Here is a 22,485-nt window from a genome sequence, read left to right as displayed (position 1 = left end):
GAAATTCAGCCCAGTTATATTAGATTGCTGCCGCTGGTAGATGAGTGGTTGTCTTGTCTTTACTGGCCTTAACCTTTCCACCGAGGAGCGTTCACAGAGTATGTTTTAAAGGGCAAAGCATAGCAGATTGCTGATGAAAGGATACTTATGAAGAAGAAAAGGGAGCTGTAATTTTCTACCTGTGCTTTGTAAATGTTTTCTATGTGCAGTATTTGATAATGTAAAACTGGTATTTTTGTGGTTTGTACGCTGCAGAATTGATTACTTAAGGTGCACGTAGTTTTGTAAGAAAATAGAACTAAACTGAAGAAAAAAAAAAACAATTTCGGATTCAGAAGCCTGTATTTGCATGCCCTTTGACATCTGGACGCAAAGTCAATAAAGTTTATTTGAATCACAAACATTTGTCAGTTGTGTCTTTTTAAACTATCCAGTCCCAGGCTTATATAATATATAATTTATTATACTTTATTAACCCTCAAAAGACTGCTACACATTAACACTGAATAACTTGGGTCATATTTATGCTTTAGACAAGCTTTAAATTATTTCTGAACTGTGAGATTCTTAGCTGTCAGAGATCATTTGAATGGTAGCTTTATGACAATCACAAGCGGCAAACCCCAGGTGAAAAGTGAAGCCAATGTGAAAGTGCCATATACCTACAGGGGGAGACTCCGCTGGTTGCAAAAAGAAGTCAAATTTTATAAAAGTCCATGGGTAAATGACCCTACTTCTTACACGATTTATTACCTCTTTACATTTTCCTTCATTTATGATTTCAGGTACTAGTTTTTAAGTCTCCTTCAATACAGCATGTTTATTTAGTAAAGTACGGTCCCATTTAGAGTAAAACTGGCAACATATAGAGGATTTTGCCTCCTTTAATGCCTGGGTTTCACTCACTTAGCGTTTTAGTGCAACTGATGGTGTAAAACATTTCACAAATCAATACAATATATAGAATTTAATCAAAACAATATTTATTTATTTGATATTTTCACAGAGACAAGTATCATATGTTACATGTTCTCAAATGTAAGTAAATATGGAGACATGAAATCAAAAGGGGCAAAGCATGTGAAAAAGATGCAGAACTAATATACAGTACATGTTCATCAATCTTGTTTCAGGAACATAATATACAGAGATATTCTGATAAAGAATACAATATCTTGATTGACAAGTACATAAAAAGATACATTCCTTTATTTGCTCTTATTTCACAGAAAATATACCAGACAAAAAAAGGAACTGATAACAAGCAAACTTAAGTTAAAAGATAATCACAAAAGAGAAAGCTCAGGTGAAGCCTTACTGCACACAAAGATGGATTTTTACTTTTTTTTCTCATCGCTAGCTGACAGATGTGCTGTTACACTGCAGAGACAGCACATTATCTTATGGTGATATTGCTCTCAGCAGAGAAAGCTGCTGTCTGCACACTGCCACACTGTTGCCTGTACTGCCACCAAATGAGCTAAAATTGAGAAGAAATACCTGGAGGGAACAACGACTTGTGAAAGGCTGCACTGCTTATTTGGCAGCAGTTAATGTGCATCTTAATATGCCAGAGTTTGTAAATGTATCTCTCTTTTAGCTCTTAGTCCTCACATAAAAAATGGCAACTTAACACCTAAGTACTCCTACGGAAAAATGCAAAAAACAAACAGATTATTTACACTAATGGCTTCATGCATTTATAAGAATGAACATCTTTAGAAACGCTTTCAGAGAAATCAGGACACAGAGAGCAATGGCTTGTGTGGGAGAGGTGTAGAAAGGTTAACTCAAACACAGAGAGGTGACAGATTGTGGTCGTACAATCGCTTTTTCGCTTCACAATGTGGTTTGGCCAAATTGTAAACGCCCCCGTGTGGCCTGAAAATGCATCAGCCTGGTCACAGTTTGCTCCTAATTTGACGGTAAGACATTAAAACTTGGTTTAATAATTCACCAAAAACATACAGGACGCTGTTGACCACAGGACATTCAAAAGATACGAGTGTACATTGCTTGACAGAGTCGTAGAATATCCAAAAAACAAGCACACCCCCAGCAATACTTAGGCGTGTTTATTCAACACGGGTCCAGTGAAACACATTCAGGACGCACATTCATTGAGACATTTTGTTGGTCTTGATCAGAGACTGATCGACATGTAGAGAGACACATTCAAAGAGACACATTCGGATATCTTGATAAACATACAGTACATACAATCAGAGCTAATAAACATTCTCCTCATGCAATTCAGTGGAAGAATCTGAAATCTGTACCTTAAAAGATGTCTCCATCCCCACCTCTCTCTCTATTTCTCTCTTATTTACAGACATTCAACATTATTTGAGGCCTCTATTGTACAAGGTAGATTAACTTGTGGTGTGTGAGCATTAACTCAACATTTACATGCATGCAAGTGACTTTTTAAGTGTCCCACCCTTGCTGAGGAAATAGCACAGTGAATTGATATGCCCAAACATTCATTCTGTAACAGCAGGTATGAGCAAACATACCGGAGTCCTTCTGCAACTGGGGGTACGTTTCATGTCCATTAATGATAATTATATATATATATATATGTATATTTAAAAATCAACATTTTGCTTCATTTAGCTTGAAATTGTCATGATGCGTCTATGTTGTAATGTCAGTTTTCAAATGGGTGGGTTTTGGCTTTAAAACAATATTTAAGTAAGTAAGTTAGTACTTTTGCAGCATCTTTTGTTATTTATTCAAAATATGATTCATTTTTAATTGAGATATTTAAATGAAATAAATATCTCAGTTCATTAATGTGTATTCTAATACCTAAACTACTACACTATCTTCTATATAATCTGTTGTAGCGGGGGGAAAAAAATAGCATTTTCTAAAACATAGTATGTCAAATGCAGTCAGGTTGTTATGGTTTCCGATTCTTTTATAAAATCTAATTTGAATACATGTTGAAATTTAAAGTTAACTCGATAAGCACAATGCCAGTTTTTTAGCCATGCTAGGCATATCATTGAAATTATGAGCTAAAATTAGGAAGTTATCAACTAAGTTACCCAGTAGAGTGAAATTATCATGTGTACCTATTAGTAATTGGCGTGACCCTACTGGGCAAATGTCCTTATTAAAATATCAAACAAAGCTGTTAATAATTTAAAAGCGTTGCAACTTGTGGACATGTAACAATTAAATCTTTTTTAAACTTAAACTACTGATTGTTAAATTGACAAAGCACTTTAGTTTTGTTTTTTTTACTTTTGTTCATGTGAAATGTTCCCCCAGTTACAGAATGACTCACTATTAAAGGACTGCTGAATTGAATGAACTAATCACTAGTTAAGTGGCTACACAGATGTAACAAAGCATTGGAATACTGTACAACCATAATAAAGCTAGCGTTGATCTTTGGTCTCCCGAAATCCAGTTTAGGACTTTTGACACTTAAAGTCGAGATTAGATATTGATTCTAAAAGAAGCCCTCTGTAACTTGTGTATTAGACATCATAATACGGGCTGTTTAGGTAGGTTTTGTATATAACTAGTGAGACAGTGAGGGTCTAGGAACAAATCCAAGTAAAGGGATTTCTTAAATTTTAATAATGTTGGACAGGTAGGATAACTTAAGTATTCAGGAAGGTGCAGCCAGCTAGTTTAACACGAAGACTTGAAACAGTTGGAGACAGTTAGCCTGGCTTGGTCGTGTACCAAATTTGATATAATTTCTTTAATCTGTACAAGTCAAACAGACAGAGTCTTTCAAGTCTTTATGCTAGGCTAAGCTAACCAGCTGCTGGCGTGAGCCTCATATTTTTTGAACATGATACAGACATAAGAGTGCCATCAATGTTCTCATTTAACTCCCAGCAAAACAAGGTAAGTTTTCCTATAAATACACACACATATCAGAGTTAAGCTAGGCTAATATTTGCATTTTCTTGATTCTGGCTCTGGTCAAGTAAGAAAAACTGTAAAATTCTCCAAAAACCGAGCAGTAAGTCAAGCAGTTGGTTGAAACCCTCAAACAGCAGATGTGCACGCACACACTCTCACATACAGGCAAGGAACAAAGAAATATGTGTAGTTGTAACCAGTGAACTTCTGAACCCTGTTGTCTTGGTCATTGTACCAAAGTGTTCTGAAGGCAAGCATGGAAACATGGCCATGGATGGGTCGAGAAGAGGAAGCATGGGCAGAGAGGAGAGAGAAAGAGAGGTAGTAGTGGTTTCCAAAACCTTCTTCTTCTTCACACCTGTCCCCTCCTCCTCCTCCTCCCCCTCCTCCCCCTCCCTTGCAATAGAAAATGTCTCCTGGATAGTCTGATCCATACATTCCTACAACTCAGTTCCCCTCTCTTGTGGGTTATTGGCGTTACATCACTTTTACACTGGATAGATGAGATCATTTCCAAACGTGTGCTGTCATGTGAGCTGAGCTTGGAGTTGTCGAGCCTCCCATTTGTTGACTGCTGTATCCCACCATGCCGTTGGTGTTGTAGAGATTCACCCCGGCCATGTGCTGAGTCACCTGTAAGGAACAAAACAGACTTTGTTATGAAGTTAACTTTTACTAGCATCAGAGTTGTTATGGTCCAAAACCAACACACGCACACACACACACACACACACACACACACACACACACACACACACACACACACACACACACACACACACACACACACACACAAACACAAACACATACCTGGGTAATGTTCCATTGTAGCTGCTGGGCTTGTTGCACTCCATACATCTGCTGATGAGGTAAACCTCCAACCTGCTGCTGCACCATCATCCCACTCTGCTGCTGTCCCATAATGCCATTATGCTGCTGTCCCATCATCCCAGTCTGATGCTGCACCATCATTCCACTTTGCTGTTGTCCCATCATGCCCTGGGTCATCCCTGGCATGTAGGGTGATGCCATAACGCCACTAGGCTGAGCCATGACACCCTGCGCAGCCATTAAGCCATTCTGCTGTCCCATCATGCCATTCTGTTGGACTCCGATCATGCCACTCTGTTGCTGCCCCATCATGGCCATCTGTGATGTCATCATGGGGCCTCCCATTCCACCTGCCTGGGCTAAAGAATGGTACGATCCGTACGGGTGTGTCGGGTAACCCATTTGGTTCATGTACAAGCCTGTTGAAAATAATCACAGATGGAGAGTGGCCGTTTTGGCAATTGGTAAGGAATTAATCACCCATTAAATAAAAGAACATCTGAGAGGAGTAGGTTCTTCCTTTCTCACCGTGAGTAGCCATACTGCTGGCGTGCACTGAGGGGGTGGAGGCGTACAGGGAGAGAATAGAGTCCTTGGACAGTTTCTTGACAGTGCCCTCCTCTCCTGCTTTGGGTGCCGGATCCAGGAACAGACTTAGGTTTTCAGGCACAGAGGCAGTCACTCTGCTCTGAGGCATGGAGTTGGAAACAGGCTGGAGAAGGAGAGTGACAAGGTGTGTGGATAAAAAGACAGAAAGAAGGTAAGAGAAGGTAAGCAAAGGTGATCATCAACAGTGGAAGAATGAAGTAGGAGTGACAAAAGGGGCCCATGACAAAGAGAGAGAGGTGCTTTAGGCTAAATGTTTACTTTAGCATCCTAAATACTCACAATAAAAATGCTAGCATGTCAATGATTAACAGGAATGTTACCCATCTTAGTTCCACATATTAGCACACTAACATTTGCTAATTACCAAATAACAAAGTACAACTGAGATTGATTGAAATGTCATTAGTTTTGCAGGTGTTTGATCAGAAAAATAAATACAAATTGTGGCCGGGTAATGGCAATGATGAAAATAGACGGTTTTAAAGAAGTGGACATATATATATATATATATATATATATATATATATATATATATATATATATATAATAGCAGCTGACCCTTTGAAAAGTCCAAAATTCTAGAATGAAAACACAGAGTTGGGAAGTGACTTGTCAATCAAAAGGCAGCCACAACCTAAACTGTACCCTGCTTTATTATCTATTTTACTTTAGATGGGATCATAATTTACAAAATGAACATCATGCGGTATTGAAAAAGACATAAAACTAGCTATTGGGACCTCAAACTCATTAGGAAAATGTTTACTGAGGTAATACATCAAGTGAGAAGTGGGGTCATTTTCTATACAATCTGACATCTTTTTGCAGCCAGTGGAGTCGCCCCCTGCTGGCCATTAGAAATAATGCAGGTTTAAGTCACTTTTGCGTTGGCTTGAATCAATCCAATCATTGGCGAGGCAATCCAGTCTTTACCACAAAGGTCAACCTCCTTTTGGTGCTAGAGAAAATGTCAAGCTCACCAACGTCATTAGAATTTATCCTTTTGGAACCATTATTGTCTGTTCAAAACTTTATGGCAATCCGTCTAAAAGTTGTTGACATATTTCAGTCTGTGGTGGTGTGTTACCGTGGTTTTAGTGGAGGAAACAGAGCAGGGTGCTGGCAAGGAGCTGAAGAGATCCAGCGCAGAGTGTGCCAGAGCTGGATTGGACACCGCTGGGCTCTCATTACTGTCTGGAACACATCCTCTACCGTTAGACACTGCAGGACTTGGAGCAGGGGCATCTAATAATAGAAGGAAGATTGAACCATGGTATATTATTCAAAATTATTCAGGATTTCTATAACTAATTCTTCCTCTTCTCTCTATACTATAGATAGTGTGTGAGGTGCAATACCTAATCCAAGCAGGTCTGTAACAGACTGGGAATCTGTCTTGGGGCTGATGTCTTTTTTCTGTCACAACAGAGAAAGTTGATACAAGTAATGCAATATATCTGCACTGACAAATGAGCTTGAATGCAGAATCTTTTTGCTTTAGACTCCCTGATGGGGCAATGACCTTCCTACTATAGTCAGAACCTTCCAATTTCCCCCAGTAGGCAAAAAAACCTCCTCCCCCCAAGATGTACTTCCTCTCATGTCACCTTTTCCTCAATGACCAAAACCCTCCCTCCTCCTCTTCTAGTCTTTTCTCCCTTAGCACTCTCCACTCAATATAACGCTGCACTCATTCACCTTGCATAAGAGCATCAGCTTAATGTTAACAATAAAACTATTCCAGGACAAGCTCAGTTCTCTATCGATGCTGCAATACAGCCTGTACTCACCAATTTCATCTTCTCAAACACAACTGGTTCCTTGGGTATATTGTCACAGCTCTTTTCTTTCTGCACAGACAGAAAACAAATGCTTTTGTTGAGCAAGCAGACACCTCAGAAGGAACAGCCTTGCTCAAGAGTATCGTGACGCGGTAGATAAAGAGAGACGAGACAAGAAGTGAGTCAGGTTTTTTTCCTGATTATCCTGTCTGAGACTTTTATTTCTGTCTGTGTGCGGACTTACCCTGAGCATCTGGATGTCAATGACCTTATCCATGTACTTTTTCTTGTCATACTTGTCCCTGATGAAGATCTCTGCAGACTGGTCTGTCTCGGGGCGCTGGAAGCACTCAGGTAAGAATGCCTCGTAAAGACGTTTGGCTTTGGCATTTCCCATCTCTTGAACACACTGGTGACACCAAAACACAACAAACATCACATTGTTAGGCAGTCAAATACAGGAAAGATATCCAGAGTGTTATTCCTACTGTGCGTGTGGGACTCCTGCTAATAAAACAGTGTGAATTCCTATTATGGATGTAAAGAAAGGAGGGAAAAAAAGGAAGCTGACTATAGAAAAATGATCACAAAGGGAAGCATAATGCTGACTATCCTGCCTATCAGACCCAGACAAGATGAACTGCATACTGATGAGAAAGTGTTTTCTTCCTCTACTGTGTGAGTACCAAGTATATCATTTAAAATCACAGACAGATACATTTACAGCAAACCCAAATGTTTTCCCCCTCACAAATTGATCCTGCTGTCAGAAATGTTTTATGAGTCAGGTACCAATAAAATAACTGACTCCTGCTGATACTTAAATGCAGGTACAGTGGAAGAAAACAAGACAAGGAAGTAACAACTGGGCGTTTTAGAGGAAAGAAGACATAAATTACACTCATTAAGCTGGCCAGAGTTCTCCTCTAAAACAACACTATCTCTAACAGCTTCTCTGTTTGGGCACCTAATAACTACCACGAGAAACGGCAGTTGTCTTTATTTTACCTTATCCATCTGTGTAAGGAACAGCACTGACACTGTAGGCAATCCAAAGTACAACTGTGCCCCTTTTCTACAAGCTTATTACCCTAAAACTATGTTGCTGTACCCCAGCACTGAGGAGCATCCCTGTTGTCATAAGCCATGTTTCCATTAAAGTCTAAGCAAATTTTGAAGGGAAATTTTTAAATGTTGCATTAAAGAAAATGCAAATTAGGGACATTTCCCTGAACTGGTTTATAGCAAATAAACAAAGCTGCATTGATGTACTTTGTTTAGAAGATGGCAGTGTAATGTATTACTGTAGGCTAATCTGTCAGTAAACAGTAGAAGAAGTAGAGATTGGAGAGAGAGAACACAGCAGAAGAAGTAAAGATTAGATGAGAGAAAAAACAAGAAAAAAGAGGTTGCTAATCTAATAACTTTGGCCACGTATGAGAGAAAATGTGTCTTCGGGAAATAGATTAAATTGGGCAACTTATTGTTCTCTCATGTCAGCTCGTCTTGACCGGCCAAGCAGAAACAGCTGATAGGTCATGAGTCAAATGTTAGCTATGTTAGAACTAATTCATAAAAGCGTTTCTCCCATTTAGCGCATTAAGAAGACAAAAACCACCTTGAAGGAGCGTAAAAACATTTATGCACATTTTTAAAAGTTTTAGCGAATTTATGTGTTTCCATCAAGCTTTTCTCATGCAAATCTTCAAAACGTGCATAGAAATTTGTTGATGTAAACACTACTATTGTGGGATGTAACTGACAAATTTAAACTTTAACATGTAGCATTTGTAGAGATACATGGTAGTTAGCACTCTTGCTTCCTCCCACAGTGTAAAAAAACATGCACTTAGGTTTAATTGGTGACTCTTAATTGCCCGTGGGTGTGAATGAGAGCATGATTGTCTTTCTCTATGTGTGTGCCCTGTGACAGTCAGGTGACGTGTCCAGGGTGTACCCGCCTCTCGCCCAATGTCAGCTGGGTTCGGCTCCAACTCCCCAGCGACCCGAGTGCAGATAAGCGGTTAAGGATAATGAATGAATTAATGTAGCAAATGTCCCCGTCTTGATGTTTGAATCTGCAGTGTGACCTCTGACCTGGACCTGCTCCTGAGTCCACTGGTCCAGATTGACAGACTTGACCTTGGAGATGTGGACCCCCAGGTTTCGATGGATACCAGCACAGCGGATACAGATGAAGATGCCCAAATTCCAAGAGGCCCATCTTGGACCTGGCAAAGAGAAAGGAAGGTTATGTTGATAAAGTAACTAGGCAATAAAATAGATTAAATTGACAAGTATAACAGACAGGTACAGTAAGCAGGAGAGAGGATTGGGCATAGAATGGTGAAAAAAAAGATTCCAATTATAGAGAGACAAGCCTGAAATTCAATTATGAGTTTGAATTCCGCTGGGGACTCATCTAATCCAGTGTAAGTCATGCAGTGTCCTGACACATAATGGGATCCAATAGGAGAGTTAGCCTACATAACGGAGACTGAGAGGAGAGAGGGGGAGTAGAAAGTAACACAGCGATCACACATACTCTGGATACCTGCAGGGATGATTACTCATTTGGTCATGAGCCTGTGTGTGTGGGTGCGTGGTTATCTGAGTGGGCCATTTTGTCCATCTTGCTGCCATTTCTATCTTAATGGTTACATGTGAGTGCCTTGTGCCCCATATTCACCCCAGTGCTTTAAAGGTTTAAGCTTTATATCATGTTTGTGCCTTGCAGTCAGGGATTCTGACAACTCTGAGAGGAGGGGAAATAAAAACAACACCGTCAGGCTATTTTACTGCTGAAATTATGCAACCTTCCTCTTCAGAGAATACAGTCAGCTTCAAAGAGAATACTGGTGCTCCTCTCCCCATCTCTCCTTACATCTCTCTCCCTTCTTGCCCCTCCTCCTCCTCTCCTTCCTCCATCTCTTCCTGCTCCCAGCCTCCCTCGCTCACTCAGTTGGCCGACCACTCTCTCCACCTCTCTGCTGATCTTTGCTACGAGTCCTTGCTTACAACCTTGCTACCAGTTGATGCACTGCAGCTTTTTCTCCACTAGATGGAAGAGCAGCTTTCAGTTTGGATTTCTCTTCTACCTCTCCTGTCTGGCAAAGCCACTGTGCAGAGGTAAAGAAAGGCCATTCTATGCAAATGAAAGAGGAAGTTGAGTTTCAGAAGAGAAACATGCAAAACCTTCCTCTTTACGGCTGCTGCGGAAACACCGTGTCTGGGCGCAAAGCCAAATAATAGCCTCTTGTCTTGGTTGCATCCTGAACTATGACGTTGTTCTGTTTGCATCATTAGAAGTTAATCATAAGACTGGCTCTGTATTTTAATGTGTTTCTCTGCTGGTTTGCAGACTACTTGAAATTAGGAAAAGGATAAACATGAATGGGCAAAAATGCAAACAAAAGCAAACAACAGCAGAGGGTTACCAGACAGACGAGTATGTCCATCAGCCAGACTGTCTGTCTGCAGCATTAGCTGTCATGCCGGCTAATAATAGTAGAATTACTCTGCAAAGCCTGCTTAACCACTGTAAACACTGGCACTGACAGAGAGAAAGAGAAAGATTGTCAATTGTGTTTAACTCCCAGAATGCTGGAATTAGTTTGTCCTTCTCATCCTGATTTTAATGCTCCTCTGTGTCCTGGCTGCCATTTCTTATCTCTCTCATTCACCAACGCTGCCGCCCTCCTCCTCTCCCCTGTCTGTCCATATCTCTCGCTCACAGTTTTAATTCTCCCTTTCTTTGGCAGTCTCCACCCTCAATTTCTGGGTTTTCTTTTTTTTTTTTCAAACTGTACTGACTTTTTAAAAAATCTCTTTTTAACTAGGCTAGTGGCGAGACTCTTGGGGTGGCAATGTTGGTCTGATGGTTCATTACTTTGGTCCAGAGCGAAGCTATTGGATTTGCTGTAGTTGCTGTGCCCAGAGGATGAAGAATGTTGACATTGATGATCCCCTGCCTTTTCCCCTAGCACCAGCATGAGTTTGACATTTTGGGTGTTTAGTGAAACAAGTGTTCCCATAATAATGCGAGAGTATATACATCATTCGTTAACAGCTTGCAAAGCCAAAAGTGAAGCCAATGTGGAAGTGTCTTAAACCTGTATTCTTACAAAAGGCCAGCAGTGGAGAAACTCCACTGGTTGCAAAAAGAAGTCAGATTGTATAGAGGTCTATGAGAAAATTACCCAACTTCACACTTGATTTGTTACCTCAGCAACCATTTCCTGATGAGTGAATGGTCCCAATCACTAGTTTCAAGTTTTCTTCAATACATTATGATGTTTTTTTGTAAAATGATCATCCTTATTAGAAATTAGCATTTGCAATTTTTTTTTATTAATAAGTTACTACCACAGCAACCTGTGTCTTTTGGTCTTAGAATTTTGGCCCTTTCACAGTGTGTCTTCTTAGAGTTGATTGTAACATTTCGGTCACCTTAAAATATCTAGTTTACTATTCTGTTGTACTTAAAGGAGTTGACTGTTAATTTTGAAAGCACTTTGCTAACCAAGCTGGCTGGCTAGCATTACCTGATAACTTAGCATCGGTTAGCTGATGCTTGAAATGTTTGAGTACAATGTCAACATCTCTGGTCTGTTTGGTGGTGTAGAGGTCCAATCTCATTACTTTATAAATTATACGTTATACATAATGCACTACCAATAAATATGTCCTGTAGATCGCAACAACCCATACTTGACACAGCACTTCCTGGGGTACTCAGCAATACACCAATCAAGTGTAACATCCATCATATTAAGAAAAGTCTGTCATAAATTGCCAGAAACTATTGGATAGACTGCTATGAAATTGCACATTGAGATATTTTTCTCTCTCTGTGTCCAGTGGTGTAAGCACATGTGTACCTCTAATCTGCTTACAGCAGGGTATTATGATTGTTTAAAGTCCTGGTGCTCAGGTGTGTATGGGAGTGTGCTGACCAGGTCGGCTAAGGAAGAGTGAGCTGGACAGTGTTGAAGGTTAGTTATTTAAAGTGAATCACACCTGCACATTGCACCACAGTGGCCTCTGTGGTTCTAATCAATGCAGTGCTTGAGTAAGAGCCCATATACAGCATGTCTATCCAGCAACAATTCACACCTCCAGGTACTTTGAACAGATATAGTAGAGAGAGAGTAGGAGGAGAATATACTTCTAAAAAAGGAAGGAAAGATTGAACAAACAATCTCTACAAATCACATTCTCTGCAACACAAGGTTTGCATTGCAGTGGACATTTCTGCACAATTGAGTAAGTGCGATGAGTTAACATCCTTTTTTGTTTTTTGTAATCAAGGGCCAAATGCCAACACCTTCTTTTGAGATATAACTAAAGTTTGACTTATAAATCTGTCCACAATTTTTATAGGGCTAACTACCCAAAAGTAGAGGGTTTGCATAGGAGATTGATGAATCATCCTGGCAGAAAATGAGTGTGGTTGTGGTTGTCAAACATGCAGCTTGAAGCACATCAGGGGAGGAGAAGGCAGAGCCGGGGCGAGAGCCAAAAACAGAGACAAACAAGAGGGGATTTTTATAGTCATCAAATGGTGGACTTTAGCTGTTTGATGGCCTGCTGGGATGTACAGGGGGTATGACGAGCAGCCAGCGAGTGCAAACAGGGCTCTATAATGAACCTCTCTGTCACTCACCCACACACACAATTATTTGGATTACGATACTTAGTAGGACCTTTACTGGCTACATTCATTTTGTAACTCTTCACCTTCAGTGTTTCTTCCTTCAGTACATTTCTAACTTCCTTAAATGAAATGTTAAAGTCAAAGGGCCACACAACTTATTATTCACATTTTTATTTATTGCATTTTTGAATGCATGCTATACTATTTCAGTCAGATCTGAATGCATTCAATTTCACTTGAAGGTTGCCATTCATTCCCATTCATTCCCAGTAAATTAACTTCAACACTTTATAATTACAATGCAACTTTGTCGAAACAACACAGACTTAATGTTCACTTTGAAGAATTATATTATATAGTATATTTTATGTTCCAACTGACAACGTTTTGTTTCTGTAAATATACACTCTGAATTCTGAATTTGATGCATTCTGTTTTTATTTATATTTTACATACCCTCCCAACTTCTATGGAATCAGGGTTGTATAAAGAGCGACACAGTCTGCATAGACAGGAGGTCTGGGTGGATGAATGGGTCAAACAAACACAGGACTCTGACCCAGGAGACCACTGTCCCTGTGTAAAGCAGAAGTAAGTGTTATTTTAACTATCATGTAGGTTATTTTACATAACTATATTACAACATCATGTGACAAAACTACATCACGTAACTACATCACGTTCTAGTATAGGTCTTGTATGTAACTATGTCACATGATTACAAACCTACTTTTTTTTAACCCAAACCATTATCATTTCCTAAACCTAATGATGTAGTTTTTTCTGCCTAAAGCTCAGGTAGGAACACACAATGTGGTCATCTGGTTTGGAGGACTTGTTAGAGAAAAGGGAGTCTTGCATAGCCAGATCTATCTACACAGCACTGGATAAAATGTCTGGCTGCCCCCATTATCATTCTGCTATAGAGGAAAACGTTCAGACCAATGGCAAGCTTATAGCAACAGTCTACATCCGTTGAGGAGAGAAAATAGAACAATGCAAACCACTGTGAAGCATTAACATCATACTAACACACCACACTATTGCTCTCTAAGTAATCTGGGTTGCGAGAACATAGCATTAAACACCCTGGGGGAAGAAATAGGTTTTTGGCTAGAAAGTTAATTTCATTGATACACAAAGTCAAGGCTCTTAGCCAATTCTCCTGCTGCTGCTTTTCCTACCAAATCTGCACCTGCCTTTACTGTGAAAACATCAGTTCCAACAGGTCCAACACACTCAGCTCAGTGTAGTACATTATATTTAAAACAGAAGTGCCCCTAAGCAGCTTAAACACCAACACCTGTTCATTTAGCTTTAATGGTGCCAGCAGTTGGATATTGTGGTCAACAATGGAAATAACTATTAAGATATAAGATATAATATATAATATTTCTGTAGTTGTTTGTAATTCCTTCCGCCTCATAATGTCAAATAAACTAACAGACTCATTCATTAATACATACATAATTTTAGCATCTCCTCTCCCAGGGGTGCTTTTCTAAGACACATCGATGGTGACACACATAAACATATGTATTCATTTACACACCCACAGACTTGTGCACATATACACACAAACAGGTGCATATGGCTCATTAGCCTACATCCCACAAGGATAAACGGTGCTCTCTGCACGCATGCAGTTAATCCCACTGAGCCTCAGTCATCAGTGGCTCCTACGCCCTCCTACACCAGCACACAAACACACTCTCATGTATACACAATCTTGTACGATTCTCCAGCCCTGCAGCATCTAAACTGATCCAGAAAACCTGAGGCTGCCCGGTGACCCAGTCCCAGTCTGAGTTCAGCAGATGGACCCATATTGATAATTTATTAATACACACCCACCATCTGTGTTACAATGTGAGTGTCATGGCTGTGATCCTGCAGGTGAGTCATTGAAGTTGAAAGGGTTATACATCAAAAGATGAGTAAGACACTCCATCACTTTAAGCCTTAGATTCTTCTGAAAACACATGTTGTGACTTGATTTTATGCTTCATTTCATCCTATTACTGATATTGTTGTTTGTTCTTTCTGAAATATTTTTATTTTCTGTAATGTCAGAGGGTGTTCTTGTAGTGAATATGCATTTGCACAGCTGTTAAGATGTTTTAATCTTTTAAAGGCTACAAAACAAACGTTTCATTATATTTTTCATTAACTTTAATCTATAAACATGACAGATAAATTGATCCCATCCACAAGTATAATAAAAATATGACCCAAAGTGCTGTTTACAAACTCTATTCTACTTCTGGGGAAACAAAATGGATTACAATATAATAACCCTGCATTATCTGCTACATTTGCAAAAGTGTATTTCTGTCATTTCTGTCACACATTTCTCTGCAATTTCCAGGTAACGAGGCATAGAAGGTTGATGTTTGACCTTACCACACGTTTTGCATGTTTCCCTATTATAAACAGTGCCAAGTGAGTAACTTCCTGAGACCTCACACTGCCAGGCCACCATGTACTCACTCCCAGCTCGTCACATACGGATGCTTGGTCATTGGCCCTTGGTGTCACTATTTTATACCCATTTAGTGTCACTTTACATTGTGCAATAGACTTCTATATAAGCCCCAGAACATTTGAAATAGACGTCATGAATCCGTACTAAAGGGTTATCTACCTCTAAAGCTAAATTTGATGCTTAGGTTTAGGAAACAAAACTATGTGGTTAGGTTTAAGGAAAGATCATGGTTTGTTACTTAAATGATGTACTTAAGTTAAGTTCATTATGTATGTACGTAAGTCAAGTAACTTCACTTATGTATATAACAGGGCTCGACAGTAATGGTTACCAGATTGCCATTGGCAGCCATCATGAGAAATTGGCAGCCAAGTCTTGGCCTTTTGTTGCCAACAGAGGCAACCACATTATAGACATTGCAGCAATTAAAAAATAGCAGCAGCAAAGAGCAAAAAATGTGTGCTCCACATAACAAGCATTTAATTCTGTTAAATTTTAACTGTTGCTTTAATAAGTTATTATAGGCTTATTTACACTCACACTTTGGAGATTAACAACCGATCTTCAGTAAGTAATCTCATTATTTAGCTGACATACCAGTGCATAGTATCTTAATTACTCAAAATATAAGGTGATTAACTAATGAGAACTAACTTTTCAGTTTTGCCTTTCCAAATTTGATACCTGGTTGCCAGCTTGGCAAAGTTATTGTTGTTGTTAAGTCAACGTTGACTTTTGGTTTCATACAGGACACACAGCGGTCTCCAGGGTGAAAGTCTTGTGATTGTCTGACCCATCCATCTACCCCGACCTCCTCCCTACATGGACTTTTTCACTGTTTATATTATGTCACCATAATTCCTCTTTTCCCGGCAGGTGTAAAACGGTGTAAAAGGTGTAGCTTCACTAGAGGGGTAAATGTAACATGTAGGACCACAGACCAAGTGTCCATGTATATACAGCAAGAGGGGTTTGATTCCGGCCTGTGTCAGTGTGGTTTCTCTCCGGGTCCTCTGGCTTCCTCCCACAGTCGAAAGACAAGCAGCTAAGGTTTAAATGTTGTCTCTAAATTGTCCGTAGGTGTGAATGAGAGTGTCAATGATTGTCTGTCTATGTATCAGCCCTTTGATAGTCTGGTGACATGTCCAGGGTGTACCCGCCTCTTGCCCAGTGTCAGCTGGGATAGGCTCCAGCCCCCTGCGACCCGAGTTCAGATAAGCGTGGTTACGGGTGGACCTTTAGCCCTTGTTTTTTAGAGAGCTGTGTCAAAATCTAGTTTTCTGCTATGATGCTTAAATCCTCTTACAAATTAATCAAAATAACACACAGCAAACCTGGGACCATGTAATATTAGAGAAATAATGTACACACTGCACGAGAGTGGCAGGATTGAGGGTGTTTATAGGGACCCATAGAAATTTAACAACTGTGCCACCCTCTCCTTAATACTGTGAGTCTAAATCCCGGCCAGGGGACACACACAGCCAATCACCTCCTTGTTTCAAAGGCAATCCCTGCTGGTGTCTGATTGGATGAGGTTAAAGGGTGAGGGAGGGGACTAGGTAGTGGTGGTTGAGGGATAAGGCATGGTATCACCAGGTGATATCTCCACGGCAACCAGGGCCCGGTGAGTACGTAAACACAACTACAATGGAGACAATAAAGCAGGAAGGCTTTTATGCAAACACACACACACTCACACACACACACACACACACACACACACACACACACTCACACACGTACACAGCCCCTTGAGACTGAAGCCAGAGGTAGAAGTGTTGACTACATTATGCAACTGCCTCAACCTCTCTCCCCCATCTCTTCATTATTTCCTGGCAGTGCTGAGGATTTACAGTAGAAGTGAGGAAGTGATAAAAAAACAAATACTACTGGACGTCATGCGGTACAAAGGAAAAGCGAGACAGGAAGTTGGGCAGCTCAGGCAGTAAACTGCAGTCAAAAAGCGAAGATATTATTTTAATTGCTGCAGTGTCTGTACAGAAGCATGGATAGTGATGATCTAATAGCATCGCTAATGTGTTTTTGTGTGTTTTTATGTGCTGGTGTGAGCACACACTTGGCTCCACACATCTCGCCACTTCCTCTTCAATCACCCAGAGGGAGGAAGGTGATAAACGCACAGTAATCTATGTCAAAGCAAACAAGATTAGGCCAAACCTCATCACGAGCCATATGGCCAAAAGCCTGACTTGAGAGACGGATGGGCAGGGGACGAATGCTTTAAAGGTGTCCACGTGATTGTGCACGTGTGTGGTTTTGTGAGAGCGTGTGCTCATCATCTAATCAAAAGTAATGCTTAAAGATTCATAAAAATGTGCTAATCAGGTGGGAGTTAAAACACCTCTCTTTAAGAAATAGTGTCAGTTTATTGGCACAGTTCCATAAAAAGGTGGGAAATGAGAGTTCTGTGTAACCTTTCAATTAGTATGGAGCCATATGGTTAAATAATAAATGCAGAGCACGAGTTTTCGCGTACTTGACAGCAACATGCCGTGTTGGCATTTTTCTTGGGATTAAAACTAGAGTTTCAGCATCCTTGGAGTGTGTATGTGTGTGTGGTTGCTATTTTCTTCCCTAACTCCTATAATCTCATCTGCAGTCTAATTAGACCAGTCTGTTGCACAGTGAAGTCGCACCAATCAAAAAAAAAAACAATACACAGGCATGCTTGATGACTGCATGTTTGAGTAAGTGAGAAAAAGAAAAAAAAGGTTTGACGCAAGATGTGACAGACATTTAATCAAAGACAACACCAATCAGACCCAAATGATTTATCTCCATATGTCTATGATTTGGAGTCCTCTGCAGCACAAATCGTCATTTATTTTCCTCTGTTTTGTCAACTGTAGTCTTAGAACAGTCAAGTCGTTATATAAGTTGCAAGAGTCTAATCACAGTTTGCTTTTTTAAATTGACTTCTGAACAGTCACAAGTGTCTTCGCCTGAAGTCTAACAGCGTCTGCAGTTCTATTTATAACTTATTAAAAAGACCATCCAGAGGCCGTTTGCTCTGGAACAAAATCTTGTTTTGTAAAAGGAAGCATTGACGTTGTCCTGGTGATGTCTCCGGTTTGAATCCAGCTAAAACCTTGACATCACATGTCATCTCAGCTCAACTAAGTACTGCATAAACCTTGCCATTGTCTATGTACTGTGGAAGTACTGTGTGTGTGTGTGTGTGTGTGTGTAACACAAGGTTTGATGAAATGTAATTTCACTTCAAAATGGAAAACGTTTTTATTTTGTGTTTTAAGAGCAAAATTTTGCAAAACCCCCAGAAAAAAACTGTTAAAGAATCTAACATAAAAGAAGGTACAAACTATAGAAATAGAATAAGAGTAGAACGGACATTGTTCGCTGTGACAGTAGGCTACGTAACTTGCTAGTTGTTATGGTGACAACACACATCAGTGGGGTCGCTGGATAGTTAGCTACTGAAGCTTGGCTGCCACCTGCTCTCTTCCTGGCGAAGAAGTCTCCTAGTGGCAAGGATTGAGGTGTTATTATAGATTTGGTCAGGGCCATGCTTTACGTCCTTCAGGCTTAATGTCGTTGTAGCTTAACCTTGATGTTTAAGAGCGTATGGAGGGATGTTTTCTCAACTTGCTGATTAGCTTAGGTTGGAAGTCACTGGACAATCAAACCCGGGACTGCAGGTTCAACAACCTGCTATATGGTGGAGAAACTTATGTTTTGTATTATTTAGTGTGAATTGGTGAGAAAATGGTCAAGGTTGTTGATCGGATGGTTAGTAAGCAAAACTAACATCTAACAGGTGAGGTAACTTTAAGGTGTACTGTAGGGACTATTAGACCCAACACTGCCACTATTGACCTCATTTTCTGTAACAAGTGTAGTATTAAAGCATGGTGAAATTAGCAAGCGAGCTGGCTAACTAGCGGACAGTTGGCTGGTTAGTTGGCTAGTTAATTCACTCATCTGACGATAGAAATGTGCTTTCCTGCACTGTGATTCGAGTGTGTAAATGAAGCTCTCTATGCTTCGTAATGTTACTTCTGCACTATTCGATGGTCATTTCCCCAAGAACTACCACATTTAGTCTGTTTAAACCTAAGCTTATATGAAAGTTAGCTGCTACAGTTTGACAATGGTTCACAGAAAAATGGCCGCCACTCTGACATCCTGCTGTGTTGATTTACTCTCATTTTCTCATTTGTGTCACATTTGCTTTAATTTCTGTGGTATAAAGAGTGGAAAAGATAATGTATAGTGGAGTTACTATTACAAATGTCACTGATGAGATAACTTTTTGGTTCACTATATATTGTGTCAAATGGATTCCAGAATCTTTCTTTAGATACATTTTTTTAGTTGACATTAATTGTAGACTATGGCAATGAATTTGAGTGCAATTATGTTATTCTATGTTACTTGAGGTTGCACGTCCCAAGAAAAGTAATTCTACATTTGACAGCAGTATCCTTTTTCAGCAGCCACCTGACGGGTTCAGTGTGAATTATTTGTAATGCCAGCATCAGCATGCCAGATCATTTTTACCTGCATTTGGCAACTTCCTGAAAGAGATAGAAATGTTACCCCCTGTCATGACACAGCCTGGTGCATGAATCCAGACAAAAGCTACCATAACTTATTGATTTTGACTCTGAGTGTGCTTTGTCGACATCCCATTTCTCTGCTGGTGTTATCCTGTCCATTTGTCTGTCTGTTTGTATATCTCTGTGTTTGCTTCCTGAATCCGAACGCAGCTCAGTGGAATACAACTTAATCCCTGTAAAATATGGGAAGCTGCTTACTCATATGATTCATAAAGTTATCATGAGGAATCCCAGGGGTGTCTCCTGCATGACAGCCTTCACTGATGTATGTACATTCAGGACCTTCACTTGAGAATTTATGACTGACGTAGGTGCAATGCAGCCATGTGGAAGTGGAAACGTGACATGCAGCTTCCCTTCTAAATCATTTCTTGGACATGGTGTGGAAGGGCCAATCTTATCAATCTCAGCAGCAGCAGTGGCACTGAGTTACATCAGAACCAGCATGAAATCTAGCAGAGGACACACCACTATGTATAGGTATCATACAGGCCACAAGTTCTATACTAAACCTAAAAAGGGTGTACCTAGTGTTAGACCAACCAATTAAAACTAATTTAATGCCATTTTTAGGTGATGAGCATCAGCTGATGTCTGCGCTACCAAAGACATTTATTTAATGTAGTATTTCACCAGGAAAGGCCACTCAACTTTATTTTAACTTTTATTTATTCAGTTAAGGTTCACTGAGAGAAAGCCTTTTTTCACTTACACTGTTTATCTATTTATTTTTTTTTATGCAGGTTTTAAAATTTTTGTTCTCTCTCAGAAACAAAGAGATGAACCTATCTGTTGATAGTTATGTTGTTCAGGGCAATAAAACTGATTACCTATGCACATTGAATTAGTTGACATGTTTATTTAAAATAAGTACACTGTAGAGTGCAGGTCTACTTTTTTGATTTCCATATGTTAATATTATTAAACTGTTGTATTTTATCAGAAGAAAAAACAAATAACAAAAGACAAAAAACTATGACAATATGACTAATGTTGGTTGACCAGTAGATTTAACTACTTTCTGATACATATAATTACTGTAAATGGACACAGAAGAGTTGTGTACTGACACCTGAGGTTTGTGTCCGGAAATGCTGGTTGTGGTTTTGTGTGCATGACATTTTATATAGTGCCACATGTATGTTTGGAGCATTTTACTTTCACAGATGGCAGCAATGTATTTGATTATTTTGTTTTATCTTAAAAACCATACAAAGACAACATTTTAGTATCTTCATATAGTTTCCAACTCAGGATATTTGTGATCAAAACAGCAGTGTTTACCCACCAACATGGCAAAACAGGTTCAGCAAATAGCTGCTGACACAGTTCAAGGCCTCACTGAGGATACAAACAGACTGGAGGGTGAGCACAAAACACAAAAACATACTGGCCGAGGTTGCTATACTGTATAATCTGATAACATGATAACATGTTTAAAACAATTGCAGAAGGATAACAAAACCAACATCCCAAATATATCAAAAAACAAACATCAGGGACAGCATGACTTTACAACAACCAATTCATGATAACTTTTATATTGTAAGGAATTACTCGGGATGACAATACAATAGTCCCTAATTCCATTATAATGTGAGACTATTGTGCCCTTTCGTTGAGAGTTAGGCTTCTCTGTGGCCCATCTGCACTCAGACAGCAGGAACACTCTGTTCAGGGTGACTCAAAGTCAGTCTATGTCTATCTCTATGTCTGCTTCCTCTGTGGTTTCCATGCTGGGGTTCAGGGAGCCTCAGGTGTTTTGCAGTCTTGCAAGGATCCCAACAGTTGAGTAATCCCCACTAATGATCCCATTTACTCATTCCATCCTATAATATAGTTGTCTAATTATCATTAAAAACAAAAACCTTCTTAGATGAGAGGATTTTTCCATGAAATCTTATCTATTGTGACTACCTGGTTATTATGGATTACTTGGGGGAGAGAACTGACATAATGGAGCAGCATGCCATGCTCCAGCCTTGTGAGGATGTGGCCCCGTGTCTTGCACCATAGTACAATGTAATTGGTCGAGGGATGATGAATGCAACGCCGCATTTTCTAGCGTAGTAAATGAGCAAGAGGGTCGATTCATGCCTTGGCCATTTACAAGCATGGACAGGATGAGCCAGGGAAACCAGACATTTGGTTTTATTACCTACCTTTTGATTCGCAGTCAGCGCAGAATTTATTCTCTTCCAGCGCCAGTAAAGAGTTGAGGACAGTCTGGTATCTGTCCACGTCTTTCACAGATTTGCCCGTCATCATTGCACTCGTCCACCTCCTCCACGGCCCCTGCAGTCCGTACCGGCTTTTGTCAAATAAGCCTCTCTTTTTGATTAAATAGAGCAATGTGTGCGGAGAGCCGATGCGCTCCGTTCCTCCACCTCCTCCTCGCTGTAAAGCAGGGCGAGTTTGTTTCACCAGGATGGGATGATTGCCTCTCAGCCAACCAGCATGCGGGTTATGCAAATACTAAGACTAATCAAGACGTAACGTGGAGGAAACACCATGTGAATGTTAAGCTTCAAAATTCAATAAGAGGTCGACTTTAAACGCATCTGTAACCTATCACTGCCTGGTACTGACTCCTCCAGCTCTCTCTCTCTCTCTCTCTCTCTCTCTCTCTCTCTA

General features: G+C 40.0%; 1 protein-coding gene across 1 annotated transcript; it reads right to left on the bottom strand.

The window, feature by feature from the left end:
- Window positions 1–961: 961 nt before the first annotated feature.
- On the bottom strand, window positions 962–22,438 carry smap2 (small ArfGAP2). The gene is made up of 9 exons (XM_059350446.1): window positions 22,014–22,438; window positions 9,207–9,340; window positions 7,354–7,518; window positions 7,119–7,178; window positions 6,687–6,744; window positions 6,416–6,573; window positions 5,248–5,431; window positions 4,699–5,138; window positions 962–4,521 (listed from the first exon to the last, which is right to left on the bottom strand). Exons 1-9 carry the CDS (start codon window positions 22,117–22,119, stop codon window positions 4,396–4,398), a joined length of 1,431 nt encoding a protein of 476 aa, XP_059206429.1. The 5' UTR covers window positions 22,120–22,438; the 3' UTR covers window positions 962–4,395.
- Window positions 22,439–22,485: the final 47 nt, after the last annotated feature.

This window comes from Centropristis striata, chromosome 14 (assembly GCF_030273125.1).
Source record: "Centropristis striata isolate RG_2023a ecotype Rhode Island chromosome 14, C.striata_1.0, whole genome shotgun sequence".
Classification (NCBI taxonomy): domain Eukaryota; kingdom Metazoa; phylum Chordata; class Actinopteri; order Perciformes; family Serranidae; genus Centropristis; species Centropristis striata.
The sequence above is the reverse complement of the archived record's forward strand: the minus strand, read 5'-3'. Positions and strand labels throughout refer to the sequence as shown.